General features: G+C 32.7%; 1 protein-coding gene and 1 pseudogene across 2 annotated transcripts; both read left to right on the plus strand.

Moving 5' to 3' along the window:
- Positions 1–5,477: 5,477 nt before the first annotated feature.
- On the plus strand, positions 5,478–15,063 carry LOC115986588 (annotated as a pseudogene). Its single transcript, XR_004090796.1, has 9 exons — positions 5,478–5,605; positions 5,712–5,773; positions 6,088–6,191; positions 9,330–9,473; positions 11,634–11,783; positions 13,293–13,546; positions 13,973–14,054; positions 14,161–14,428; positions 14,579–15,063. The product of XR_004090796.1 is annotated as a polyamine oxidase 1-like (transcript).
- On the plus strand, positions 6,543–7,694 carry LOC115986549 (probable methyltransferase At1g27930). The gene is made up of 2 exons (XM_031109676.1): positions 6,543–6,610; positions 6,703–7,694. The coding sequence occupies exons 1-2, from the start codon at positions 6,543–6,545 to the stop codon at positions 7,292–7,294; spliced, it is 660 nt and encodes a 219-aa protein (XP_030965536.1). The 3' UTR covers positions 7,295–7,694.
- Positions 15,064–15,419: the final 356 nt, after the last annotated feature.

Below are 15,419 nucleotides of genomic sequence, written 5' to 3' on the forward strand. Positions count from 1 at the left end.
ATTTGCTGAAAGTGTACTAAAGCATATACTTGTACTTTGAAAAAATTTGAAAAAGTGAGAAAATACAGGAAAAAGTGAGGTAAAAAGCTGTACATAAAAGTTAAAAGTTAAAAGCTAATAAAGCTGTTCCAAACCAGAGAAATGTTCTTCTAACCCATCATGTGGCAACTTAACAAACTCTTCATGTTTATGTTTAGTCATTTGATTTTTTTGTCTTTGTTTTTGTTTTTGTTTCTGCTTGAAGTCATATGACTTAATAGTTATATGAATTGTTTAAATATTCTAATGAATCGTGTGATTTAATGCATATGGATGGTCTTATGACATACTAACATATGGGGAGGAGATTCCTCCAACTCAATTTAAAGGTAAACTTTGTCCATATAATTGATAAATAGCACTATGGTTACGTTAAAAGTTGAATACAACATTTTCAACACACCAATAAATAGAGGCCTAAGTATAATACTTCAGGTAAGCTCATTATTTCTATAGAAAAAAAAAAAAAAAAAAAAAAGGTTAGCCCATTATATAAAGGGGAATGAGCTTTTTGTCCTTCATAAGAACTAAGTCAGAAAACACATAAATAAGAAAGAGTATTAAGGATTCTAAAGGATGTGAAAGGTGAAATGAAAATACCATCTAAGTTAAGTTAATAATTTTTTTTGACATTTGTACAAGAGATCGAGGAATGAGGTTCATCTTCATTGAGTTTCGAGTTTTGGCTGAATGCCACCAAAAGAGAGGGGGGGGGGTGGGGTGGAAGATTAGGGCTTTATCCTTTATGATTGGCCTCCATGTGTATACAATTTTCTTTTCCCTTGGTCATCTTGATTTTTAAAGGTCTATAAAATAACCAAATCAATAATCATGAGAATGAGGGCCCAAAAGTAATTTAATCGGCCTCAAGGTTGACACTTTAAATCCAAATATTTACTAGTAACAAGAGAAAGTTAAAAACTTATATTTTGAGAAGTTAGGATGTCACACGATTTAATATTCATATCAAAATCCTTGTGTTTAAAAAAGAATAGATCACTAAGAGTCTTATAACTTAATTGATATCTTATGATGTTTTTAATAAAGACATCTAGGATTCAAATTCCTTCACCAACTATCAATTTATCTAAAAGATAATGAATAAAACAATATGTGTCTTTAGGTGTAAGATTTTTAAAAGAGTGTTTAAAGGAAGGGAGAGAATTATACTGCCCATAAACCTCCAATGACCCCCCCCCCCCTAACACCAAAAAACAAAAGTATCCAAATGAGTTATGTACTAAATATAATATTAGAAATTATGTCTTAATTTTTGGTTTTTTCAGTAAAGAGTTATGTATCAGTACCAAATAGCCTAATGAACCCTTGTGCCATCCATAGCTTAATCCATTTTCCTTTTTCAAACCGGTAATCCTTTGGAAATAAACTACAATAAGCAAAACATTATTTCAAATATGATGAGAGATGATCATAACTCAACTTAAGTTGGTAGGATATCAATTTCTTTTTTATTTACTTTTGAAAATTCATTATTCTTGAAGGAAAACCATTCTTGTTCTGAGCTTTTAAAGCGAATCAGGCTTTCTATAGTCTTTATGGCGGCGGATTTTCTGTGCACTTTCTAATAATTTCTATTCCAATTTCCATAATTCTTAAATTTTCAGGTTGTCCTTTTTCAAATGTCTTTTGCTTAAATAAAGACCAAGACTGCTCTTCATTTAAACCCGTCAAAAATTAAGGTTCAATAGTTTTTAAAATCTTTGCAACCTTCTTCTCACGTGTTGTCACCAATATTCTACTACCTCTTGCACCACCAAGTAGAAATCCTTTTAACTTATCCCATTTTTCTGAATCATAATCTCACGCTTCATATAATACAAGTAAGTATCTCTTTCCATCAATTTCTTTTTGCAGATCATTTATCAATGTGTTCATTTCAAGTCTTTCGAGTTTTTTACCTTTCACACATTCTAGGATTTTCTCAACAATTATTTTTACATCAAAATCGTCAGAGACGCATACTCACAATTTTTTCTCAAAATGATTTTTAATTTCTTCGTCATTGAATACAAATTGAGCTAATGTGGTCTTACCCAGTCCTCCAATTCCAACTATAGGAAGGAACGAAACATTCTCTTCAATTTTGGAATCCAATCAACGTTCTATAATGTGGTCTTATCAACCTCTCTTCCAATAACATCTTCAGCACGTACAAAATGATGAGTTTCTCTCACCCTCTTACTGACTTGTGTCTCCCTAGGACGTTCCTCTAGGTGGAACTTCCTATCCACTGCAATTGTATCTAGTCTCTCCCTCATTGCCTTAATCTTATGACCCATTTTAAGACCATATGCAAGTTGGTTTGATTTGGAAAAGAAGTGCATCTTTCAGCCTTCCCAGCCAATTCTTGATGGTATGATTCAGCGCCTGTGGCTCCTCTTCATCCAGAATGACAGCTTTGATGGTTGAAACAGTGTTCACAAGCTTTTCAAATTTCTTTTTTGAATACCTTAAATTGGTTAAATTGTTTATTATTTTGACCCATTATTTTTAAAATTTTAGCTTTGCCCCTAATTATGAGAATGAATAACTTCACATTAAAAAAACGAAAGAAAGTAAAATCTCGACTTTTTATCAAGATATTTCTAAATTGAGAGTTTCTATAATTTTGAATTTTTTATTCATTTGTGAGTTGTTCGTCTTAATTTTTTTTATTACTTTTTTTTAAAATTTCTTATTCATTTGTAGGATTTTCATCTAATTTTTTTAAATCATATTGTGTTCATTAATAGTAAAAAGTTATCTAGAGAACTTTTTGACACCTGATTAATCTTCACAAAAAAAAATTTTTGGTAAACAATCTTCTCTTTTGAGCAATACTAGGGGCATAACACAATTTCACAACATTCTTAAATTAGTATAGCAAAAAATTAAATTAGATATTTTTTTACACAAGTAGGGTCTAATCATATACATTATTGGTCTGTGTTTACTATAAATTTTAATCAATATAGTTATCTATACTATTATTTAAGGGGTTGCACCTGTTTGGACTAGATTTTTTTTTTTTGTTCCAAAATACCCCTATTCCTTAGGTTTAAGTAGAAACAAAATTAAAGGATAGTTTGGTAAAAATACTTCTAACTTTTACTAAAACATTGCCTATAAAATAGGACCAAAATTTTTTATTTTTTATTTACAATTTCAAGCAAAATAAATCCTAAATTTTAGGATTTTAGAATCCTCTACTAATAGCCTACTGACCAACACGGTTTTACATTTAAAAAAAAAATGTTTTAGATATTTTTATTCCTAAAAGTTTGCCTATTATTTAGAAGCAGTTTCCTCCACAATTTTATAATTTTACCTTTAAAGATAACTTCCCCAGTATCATTTTTCTGTTTCAAACTTTACGTATATAGCAATTGCTTACAGAGTCATCATATGAACGGTTAGTTTTTTTTTTTTTTCATTTTACTTTGTATTTTGCAATTATATTCTAACACAATTGATTCTCTATTTTCTGTATAGTGATGAGATGGTGAAGTTGAAGTAAATGCAAAGGAATTTAAGAAAATTTAAGAACCAGAAAATTCATTGATAGAATCCTCACATGAGCAGTTGGTACATTTTTTTTTCTTTCTCATTTAACTTTGCATTTTGCAACTATTTTCTAACAAAGTTGATTCTCTATTTTCTGTATAGGGAAGAAAGGGTGGAGTTGAAGTAAATGCAAAGGAATTTAAGACCCAAACAATTCATTGAAGGTATGTTCTTAAATTCTTAGTAGAAAATTTAATTAAAATTTTGCATAAAAAATTTGCATTCTAATTATAGGCTTATATCTTTTGTGTTCAACGGGAACCCAAGTAGTCAAGTACTCAACTAATGTAGCCTAGATGTAACAACCATTAAAAAAAAAAAAAAAAAAAAAAAGAGTTTGTTATTTGGCAAAGGTGAATTATTTGTTGATATGAGTTCAAATGACACAAACGTGCTATCCGAGTAATGATAAAGCTTGTTTTACCGAAAGAAAAAAAAAAAGAACCTGATGAAATTTGAAAGGAATTGGCATACCCTTTATATGTAAAAAAAATGCACAAGAAGAACCAAGAAACATGTACCAAGAATGAGAATGGGAGTTGAAGTTTGTTGTTTTGTGAATAAAGGATTCAATAATGTCAATGGAGTTATAAAGCTTAGATTTGGATTTGGAGTTTCATCCGTTTTTTTTTTTTTTTTTTCTTCCATTATCAAGGCTTAACGTTTTTTTTTCTTTGCATTAAAAAAAAAAAAAAAAAAAAAAAAAAAAAAAAAAAAACTTTAACTTTTTTTTAATTTTTTCAATAATTGCTAACCCTTAAACTCATCTCACGTTTGGTTTTTATTTTTTTTTTGGGAAGGAAAAAATATACTAAAAAGTAGAAATCAATCATATCCAAAAGAAATCCAAAAAATTTCAAATACCATATTCAAACCCACGTTCAACTTCTATCCAAAAAAAAAAAACCACGTTCAAATTTATCCCAAAAAAACCCTTCCTTACTTTCAAATTGTAGGGGGACAACCAGTCTTTCCAGCCATGGCGTCCTGAAGATAGGGAGAATAATAAGAGCTCAAAGCTCCCTAGACTCCCCGGATGAGATTCATTAACCGGAACCAGCCCAAACTACCGTTCGGTGACCAAGGCCTAGCCTTTCAAGCCCACGCTCTACAAATGACATTGTCTGAGCCCTCTTTACGTACGATCCCAGTATTATCTTGGGATCATCACGAATCGAGTCCCTACACAAATATTTGACAAAACTTTCGGATAACTACTACTAAAAAACATTATGGAAGTTAAAAATATGCAACACATGAATATGTTTTGAAATTCAAATCCTTAAAAAAAAAAGCTAGCCTTTAAGCACGCGCTCACACACGTGATCAGAGGCTCTTCTATTTTTTGATAAGGATTAATTTAGAGCATTTATTATAATTTAGGATTACTACATTTTCTAATCACAAAAAAAAACCTAAGGGTGTGATGAATATTATGTGTGGTGAAATAATTTTTCATCACACCCCTAAATTCTTTTTGTGATTGAAAAATGTAGTAATCCCAAATTATAATAAATGCTCTAAATTAATTCTTATCCAAAAAATAGAAAAGACTTTGAACACGTATGTGAGCGTGTGCTTAGAGGCTAGTTTCTTTTATTGTAATGATATTAATTAAACTCAAATATTAGCCAATAAGTAAAATAATATTTTTTTATAAAATGAAAAACAAGAAAAGAGAAAGAAAAAAAATGTTATATTTATAATATTTTTAACAATAAATGTCAAGTTATTACTAATTATTATTAGTAAATAAAAAAATAATTCCAATAACGAGTTCAAATTAGATCTGTTAAAAGCATAACAGTTAAAATTTATTGAGTATAAAGCTTCTTAAAAAAACAATATACACAAAATTTCTTAACATTTTTTATCCACGGTTAAGGCTCTGACCCACAAACTAGCGAACGAGTTGTACAAGAAGGCGGTGGACTCGGCGAATTGGTCACTCAGGAGCCAAGAATCGAACAACCGTGGATGTGGTGGTGGTGACGTCAGCAGAGTAACTGAACCGCCTTTGAAAGATTTTATTTTTATTTTTTATATTTACTTATGGTTTTTGAATTATTATTTTTTTCTAAATTTTTGGCTATTGTTTTTATTCTTAGTACGACGAGGACGCCATTTGAGCACGCTCTTGACTTCTTGCTACACGATTTTGAGATGGCAGGTGAGATTTTATTTTTATTATAGCTCGTGCTACGTTTTTTTTTTTTTTTTTAATTTAAAAAAATTAAAATTATTTATGAAAATAATAAAAAGCAAATAAAGCGAAATTTTGGATATTTTAAATGATTCCTTGTTCAATGATGAAACCATAAACTTAGACCCAACAAAGTCAAATAGTTTTATAATGCTTTGACTATATTTTTATGTAATTCTTTCTGGGTTTTTTTTTTTTCAAAAAAAAAAAAAAAAACTTCAAATCTTTTTTTCTTCTTGTAATTGAATAAAGCATGAATGGCATTGTACGAGAATTTTTAGTTGTAGATGAAAGAGGGTACGAGCATTTGTTATACAAAATGGCTGAAGAGTTTCTTTTTACATCTGAGGGCAAAATCTTGGATAGTCGATTCCAAATAAACAAGGTAGGATAAATATTTTTTTTTAGGGATAATTACAGCAAACCCACCTGAGGTTTGGCCCGTTTACACTTTACCTACCCGTGGTTTAAAACTTATCACTTTGCCCACCTGAGGTGCCTTCCGTTAGAGATCTGTTACCCACCTCTCCCTTTGCCGTTAGAAAAACACATTTTTAGAGAAAAACAAACATAACAAAGATCAAAAAGTTAGGGTTTTTTATTGCTTAAGAACTTCGCCTTAAAACTGCATAACTCAAACTCTCTCTCTTTCTTATGAATCAAATCAAAGGAAGAAGAAAAGGAGAGAGAGATCTGTGAGTGTTGTAATCTCTAAACTCTAAATCTATCATTTGTTATGACAAAAGAGAGAGATAAAGAGAGTTCTTGGAGTCGGAGTCTTAGGAGAGTAATAAAAGAAAAGAAGTTGAACATCAAAGCCCATGTGATTTTACGATCAGAATGATCGATCACCATGAGCCCAGATGCCAAGGCGGCGAGTGATACCATCATCCCAGTCACACTGCTCAAAAGCAACGGGTAAGAAAGAGCTTCACCCAGCCAACACGGTGCACCTCGCTGAACCCGCGTGGCAAAACGGTGTTCCTCGAGGAAGATCCGAAGTGGTTCCAGACGGTTCTCAAGGACTCGCCGTACCTGAAGGCTCACACGGTCAAGTACCAAACCCAGCTCTCCCAGGCCGACCATCTCCTCTCCTCGTACCGCTCCGAACGCCTCTGCTCGCCGTCCGATGCGTACCTACGTGGCAACACGCGGTGTCGTTTGGCGCTCGAGAATCTTCCCAATGAGGTGTACGAGACGGAGTGGGATTTGATAATGATCGACGCGCCGAGAGGGTACTTCGCCGAAGCGCCAGGTAGGATGGGTGCGATTTTCTCGGCGGCGATCATGGCGAGGAACAGGAAGGGATCCGGTGTGACGCACGTGTTCTTGCACGATGTTGATCGGAGAGTAGAGAAGGCTTTTGCTGAAGAGTTTCTTTGTAGGAAGTACTTGGTTAAGGCTGTCGGGAGGCTCTGGCATTTTGAGATTCCGTCTGCGGCTAATAACGCTAGTGTTGCTGGGAGTAACTCAGTTACTTTTTGCTGAGTTTAATTTTTGGAAGACCTCTTTGGTCCACCCGATCTGGAAGTTGACGATGGTGCAGATGATGGGAGGTTGGGATTGAGAGCGGTTGGTGGTGATATAGGCTTGGAGTTCAAGGGCAGATTGCTGGCGGGTCGGATTAGATCTAGGGCGCATAGGAGGACCTAAGATGAGTGGGTTTTGAGAGAAGGAAGAGGAAATATAAGTGGTGGTGGTGCCGAAGATGGAGGGAATGACGAGGGTAGTGTGGAAATTACGGGAGGAAAGGTGGGTGCAAAGCTCCATGCAAGGGTGAAGGATTGAATACATGTTTGAATAACCAATGGACAAGAGAATAGCAATACTGTTGGTTTGTGTTTTGTTCTAAAAGAAGTTCTTAAGCAAAAAAAAAAAACCCTAACTTTTTGATCTTTGTTATGTTTGTTTTTCTCTAAAAATGTGTTTTTCTAACGGCAAAGAGAGAGGTGGGTAACAGATCTCTAACGGAAGGCACCTCAGGTGGGCAAAGTGATAAGTTTTAAACCACGGGTAGGTAAAGTGTAAACGGGCCAAACCTCAGGTGGGTTTGCTGTAATTATCCTTTTTTTTAACTATATTTCTTTGTTTTTGCTTGTTGAGATAGAATTTTACACTAGTCTAATTTAAGTATATATGATTGAGTCTTCGTCCTAGAGACTTGAATCCGACCCTAAATGCCCCAGCTTCTCTTTTTGAATGCATGTGCTACTTTTCAATTTGTAGTAGTGATGTATTGACCCTGTCTTTAGAATTTGCAAATAATGACGTTTTGTGAAACTTCTATTATATAGAATAATTATTATTATAAATGAAAGATCTTAATCTCACTGCCATTTACTCATTCTCAATAAAAATACTACTAATGAAAGTAGGTTGAGAGGAGTTTTCTTTGATGTTTGCTAGTCTCTGACCTTCATGATGATAGGCAGATAAGAGAAACGAAGATGTGAAAATAACTAATTTTTCAACCTTACCAAATGTCACACCATTGATGATTCACTATAGAAAAAACTGAGGAATATATATGTATAGGCACATTAGGAAGCATTAATGACATTAAAAGAGATTATCTTTCAAACATTTGGTTTTGAAATTGGGGTTCTTTAAAAGCTACTTTTATGTAATTAATATGTTACTTTTCTTGTGTGAGTTGAACTTTGTTACTTTCTTGTGAGAGTTGAAAGCGTAGATGAACAAAACACTGAAATAGATATTTTTTTATCAATCAAATAACTACTCATATGAGCTATATGGGCTATGTTGGATTTCTTTAATTCTCATTCTAGATATTTTCTTTGACCATCTCTTCCCATTACCAAAGCTAAAAAACGAAAACACTTTATGAGTTTTGATGACCCCAGCTTGCATCTATAATTTGACCTATCAACAATATATTTGATTTCAATCATATAGCTATGAATTGGCAAATGATGCTTGCAACCATTAAAGCCCATTTCTTTTTTTACCTCTCATAAATTTAGTAGGACCCAAAAATTTTCAATTTCCCATCACCCTGCACCCCATGAGGTGAGATGTCATATCAGCTTCAAATAAGAACATGAAAAGAAGGGGTCTTGTCATTTTCTTCATTTATTGGTGCTGTTGTCTTTGCTACCTCGAATGCTCAAAAGAATCAGAACCCAGTGGACCTATCTCTGCACTAATGCTTGCTATAATTCATTCACACTGTTTTTTTTTTTTTTTTTTTTTTTTTTTTTTTACTGTTTAGAGAGCTCCCATTAAATCGGTAAATGGGTCTGTGTAGTGTGTTATGTGTACCTCAAGTCTGCACAGATTCTTCTTCATTAAAATCTTTCCCATTTTCATATTTTTGAATTCCAAAATTGCACACATTTTCTTGGTTTGACTTCTCAGAATCTTTTATTTGTTGCCTTGGACTTTGTTTTTACATTTATTTTTTAATAGTTAATGATAATACTATTTTAAGATCAACACAATATATGTATTTTTTTTACGAATACATTTAATGGTTGTGTTAATATGCACGGATTTGGAGCAGGTAGTTCGGGAGTTACAGCACTCGAGAAACGGCATGACGGTAACAACGGAGGATGGTTGCATCTACGAAGCCAATTACTTGATTCTTTCTGTCAGCATCGGTGTTCTACAAAGCGACCTCATTTCCTTCAGACCCTTCTTGCCCGTACGTTTCCTCTTCCTTTTATTTATTTTTTTAATTTCAAGTTTTTCAGGGTCAAGTTCTAAGTTCTCACTGTGCTAGTCATAAGTCACATAACTGATAACTCATAAGTAACCACACAGTTGCATGGTGTAGCAATCACTAATACACATGATGTTTGCAATTCTTTTGAGTGATGCTACTGATAGAATAAATTTAAGATGCACGAACACTTTATTTGAGATGTCATATAAATGTCATATCCATGCTTATCTGCTGTATTATATTATAAATTTTCAAAAATTGCTTGTGTTACTGTATTGTACTGTACCGTACTTGTGTCCGAGTATGTGTCCATGCATTCTAGCTATGAACTTGAGAAAAATTTACAAAATTACGTCATCAATCATGAAAGTAATTTAAACATTAATTTATCATGTTGTTTAAGTGGTAATAATCATATTTTTAACACTTTAATTTGTACTAATTTTTTTGTAGTAAAATTTATAGCAGCTCTAACCTTTCCCTCTTTTTTTTTTTTTTTTTTTTTTTTTTTTTTTGTTTTTTTTTTTTTTTTTTTTTTTTTCACAAATTTATTATTTCTAACACCACTTTATCATTAAAACTTGCTACCTTAGCATTTATTGAAAAAAATTTGTGTATGTAAACATTGTCTTGGGACATCTCATGCCTATATTGACCCTTATTAATTCACATAATCATCTGAAAATTTTAGATAATTGAGAATGTAATGTAATGTTATAAGTCTTTTATACTAATAAGTTACTTATATATATATATATATATGGTGGTATTGTATAATGGGTGTTTATAACACTACGCTGACATGTGACATAAGATATTTTATATATAAGTAGGGTCAAATCATATACATTATACCCTATTGGTCTATGTTCACTGTTTTGTGCCAATTAGTCACAGTTGTTAGGCTTGAGACAGATTAGTTTTTTCCCCAAAGCCCCACGAATGATTGACCTTAACCCTTATAAAAAAGAATGATTCATGACTTCCTGAATGTGCGTATATTATTTCAATATTTTGGTCCAACATAGGTGAATCTATAGAGATAAGGCCCTTGTAGAGAATGAAGCTTCTACTCAGTTCCAATAAAAAAAAATTAAAAAAAAAAAAAAAAAAAAAAAAAAAAAAAAAAAAAAAAAAAAAAAAGCTTCTACTAAGTTTACTGGCTGTGTAGACTCTGACCCACAAATTTAAATAGCATTAACTTGACGGTGTCAGAATTCATGGATAGCATTAAATAAAAGCTCACTCTCTGATGACGCAAGACACAGATTCTCGAGGTGTCCTTCTAATGCAAATATGGGTTGCATGATCCACAGTATTTGCAATCCATAGTTTGCCTATTGGATTCTCTGTGTCTGTTAAGACTCATTTGTTAGTTGACTACTGGTACGGTGTATGGTGGTGGGTATTGGCATTTGTATATTGTGAGTGACAACTGGTTTTTCATATAGTATATACTTATTGAAAAAGAATGAGACCATGACTACAGCTTTTGGTGCTCCACAAATAGTTCATTTCACTTAGTCTTATGAATTCTGGTTCTTGATTGGTTAGCATAATATGGTGTAAGATACAATTGGTATTTATATATTGTGGCAGTCAGTTTTATACTATTTCATATTATAGTTTGGTAAAGAATGAGACACTAGTTGGGTTTATTGTGTATTCTTGCTGGAAAAAATGAAACAAGGCTACAAGAAAGCAATTGGTGCTTCACTCTAAAATGAAACAAGGCTGAGAAATAAACATGTTAGACTTTCAATGCTAAAAGAGCTAACAAAAATTCAATATTGTGTAAGTTCTTCCATATGCTGTGAAAATTTTACTGCCAGAGTTAGGGTGCTTACAAATTCATTGCTTTGGGTGTTTAAGTGGCTAACTGATGCACATGATCTGCTATTTACATATATGCGCTTAAACAAATCCATTGGGACTCTATTTTTATTTATTTATTTATTATTATATTATTATTATATAAATATATAAGTCAAATTTGTTGGGACTCTATGTATAAATTTTGGTGGTGGTAGGTCATGTATGTTTGTGGTCCCTTGGCCTAAGTTTTGTTGCTGGGAAGTTCCAATTAATATTATAATTGTTGGATTAAATATTAACATAATGAATAAAATAATGAAACAGAGGTGGAAAATGGAGGCCATTCAGACATGTGAAGTGATGGTGTAGGCAAAGATCTTCTTAAAATTTCCACATAAGTTCTGGCCTTGTGGACCTGGAAAAGAGTTCTTCATGTATGCTCACAAGAGGAGGGGATACTACACGTTCTGGCAGGTTTATTTATATATATATATTGTTCTTTTCTTTTCTTTTTTATCATTTTTATTGTTTCCAGCTAACATTGAAATGTCTTTTGTCCAATGCCGGCTTTTGCTGCATCAGTTAAATGGATTTTGAGTCATTATGTACTGCTAGTGCTCTTCTTTGTATGTGAGCTAAGCTTGTCCTGAGAGTTATGCAAATTCACAATGGTAGTCAATTATGTATTGTAGCTATAGTTAAGGGCAGAGAGGAGGGGTGTGGGAGTGGTTTGCTGTGACTTTGAGTGCAATTCACAAAAGAAAAAAGAATTAAGGAAGAACCTTAAGATGATATCTTTAATTACTACCCTTGATTTTGAGTGCAATTGACAAAAGAAAAAAGAATTAAAGAAGAACCTCAACATGATATCTTCAATTACTACTTTTGATTGTCACCGACACACATATCATTTGTTAGTATAGGATCATGGTTGTTTGCTGCTTTTGGTCAGATGTGAAGACAAATGCATCATATCTTTGATATGCACCCTAAACAATTTCAACATCAACAAAATTAATAATTGGATTCATATCTTACAATTGGGATTCAGGTGTATCTTATTAAATTTGTCATTATGATATATAGGATATAGAAGTCATGTAGATGTGGGGTACATGCATCTTGATCTAGCATTTTTAACTTCCAGCACCTGCTGTTTTCTTTAATTTTAATATATTAAATTGCATCATTAGCAAATCATTAACCTATTGCCACATGATTAATGCATTGATAACAATCAGGCTTTGTTATTGCATCACAGGCTTCACATAATTCTTGTGATCTGTTATGATTACTATCACTATAAGCCTATGGAAAACTCCTTCTCAGATGGATGGAATCATCTCATTCAAGTGTGCCGTATGATTGCAGCTAGCTATCATTGTAGCTTTCTTGAGTATATTATTTCAAAATGCAAAATCTGTAACAATAATCAAAGAAGACAGCTTGTTATTGTTTGATATGGAATATTGGTTTAGGTTGAGTTAGTCCCCCTTGTTTGCATCATTTTTAAAGATAATTTTGACTTCTTTCTTAATTAGAATGTTGACCATTCAAAGTATTGTGCACGTTTTTCATAGTCTTGTTGCAAGTGCCCGATGGGAACCAATTGGAAATCTTAATTTGACTCTTTTCTTTCCATTGTTTTGAGAGAACTTTGAATTTTTTTTAAGTATAATTAAATTTTCTAGACTCATGCATTTTTAAACAAAATTCTCTGTTTAATTAGGAGAAGATTGAATTATGTAAAGGACTATATGTGGCCTCTTGTGCAGGCACTTCAGGATCTCACATGTCCATCAATTTCAATTTTTTTATGCAGTATAAGTAGATCCTAATTATGTTTATTATAACAAATAAAGTGTGTTAAAGTTTTTTAAACATAATATCATATAATATTGTTATGGAATTAGATCAGCTATTCATTCTTAATTAATCATTGAATTATCCAACTTTGTTGCTGATCTGTTGCTATGTCATCAGCACATGGAGAATGCATTCCCTGGTTCAAATATCCTGGTTGTAACATTGACGAATGGGGAATCAAAACGTGTAGAAGCCCAGTCAGATGAAGAAACATTGAAAGAAGCTATGGGGGTTCTTAGAAACATGTTTGGACCAACATACCCAATGCCACTGATATTCTAGTGCCTCGTTGGTATTATAACGGGTTCCAATGTGGCAGCTACAGCAACTATCCAATCATCTCTAATAATCAACTTGTTCACAATATTTAGGTAAAGTTTCTTACTTAAATTCCATAATTTTTTTTAATAGGTGATAAATTTTCAATTTGCCTATGTTGGGTACTAATTATGAGTTGAATTTATAAATTATAAATGACCACCCGCTAGAAACCTTAGCTTCTTCAACGTATATATATATATATATATTCTTTCCAAGATAAGAAACTATGGATAAGAAACCTTAGCAGATAGGAAAGACACTATTGTAAGGGGACTCTAGAATTTGCTTCTGCTGCCCAAAATAGTGCATATCTGTCACGTATTTTATTTGCAACTTGAAGAATAGAAAGCAAAACAGAGTGGGAGGAATTATGCAATTCTTGTTTAAAGTCTGAAAATTATGTTAAAAAGTTTGAACTTAATTAAAAAATTTTCATTATGATTTTGTATTGAAATTGTTTTATGCTTTTTGTTAAGGCCCCAGTGGGATGCATCTTCTTTACTGGTGAACACACAAGTGAACAATTTAGTGGTTATGTCCATGGTGGATACTTAGCAGGTAAGTAGATTATTGTATCCTGTATTTTTGAATTGTAGGTTCCAATTATCAGGATGACTTCTAACATCTTATTTGGGCTATGTTATTCTCTTGATCAACTAACCAGGTATCGACATTAGTAAAGCTTTGTTAGATGAAATAAGGAAAGAAAGAAAAACTGAGAATCAAAATCATTTGTTAGAGCCCTTGTTAGCATTGACTGGGTCGTTAACTTTGACACAAGCAGATGCAGTCTCAAGTCTGCACAAATGTGATATTCCCACTCAATTATATCTTAGTGGGAAACTCAATATTCCAGAAGCTATATTGTGACTATATGGACCTATACAAAAATGGCACTTTGTCGATGATGATGATGACGATAAAAATATGACCAATGAGACTGCTGGCCTAATGGATTTGGTTCTGCATTCAGTTCAAGCCCTTGAGTCCATCCATATGCTAGAATGAATTGAGATACAAAAGGCAGGTTACGGAAGAAATGCAAAAGGTTGCTTGGACTATATGTGTAACTGCTACATTACCAATGAGACTGCTGGCCTAATGGATTTGGTTCTGCATTCAGTTCAAGCCCTTGAGTCCATCCATATGCTAGAATGAATTGAGATACAAAAGGCAGGTTACGGAAGAAATGCAAAAGGTTGCTTGGACTATATGTGTAGCTGCTACATTCATGATCATAATAGAGCCGAGTTTTGGATTCTTGAAGGGATTTTGGTTTGGGCATACGTATAAAGGATTGTTTATTGGAAGGACTGAGATTAAGAATAGGAAAGGCCTTACAATTCTAATTTTACATGTACCAAGTCTCACTTGACCCACTCTTATTTCTAATTCTATTTGAATAATTGATTATGCAGAGATTTCTAATTCGTCCCATCAAACCCAATGGCAATCTAATTGGTAAGCTAGTAAATGAGGCCATAAGTGTATTAATACTTTTATCATTGTAGACTCAGATTCAAATAAAGGTAATTTAAAATTCAATGCAATATATATTTGTCCTTAGCATAAATTTACCATTGTTGTTTTTAGGTATGGTGGTGGTGAGTTCTTTTATTCTTTATAATTTTGGCTTCGGTGTGAAAGACTATGTATGAATTTGGGTAAAGTTTACTTCCAAACTGGAGAAATGTTCTTCTAACCCATCACATGGCAACTTAACAAACTCTCCATGTTTATATTTAGTCATTTGATTTTTTCTTTTGGTATTTGCTTGAAGTCATATGATTTACTCAATAGTTATATGAATTTTTTTAAATATTTTAATGAATCATGTAATTTAATACATATGGATGGTCTTATGACATACTAATTTATGAGGAGATTCCTCCAACTCAATTTGAAGGTAAACTTTGTCCTTGT

Source organism: Quercus lobata, chromosome 4 (genome assembly GCF_001633185.2).
Source record: "Quercus lobata isolate SW786 chromosome 4, ValleyOak3.0 Primary Assembly, whole genome shotgun sequence".
NCBI lineage: Eukaryota > Viridiplantae > Streptophyta > Magnoliopsida > Fagales > Fagaceae > Quercus > Quercus lobata.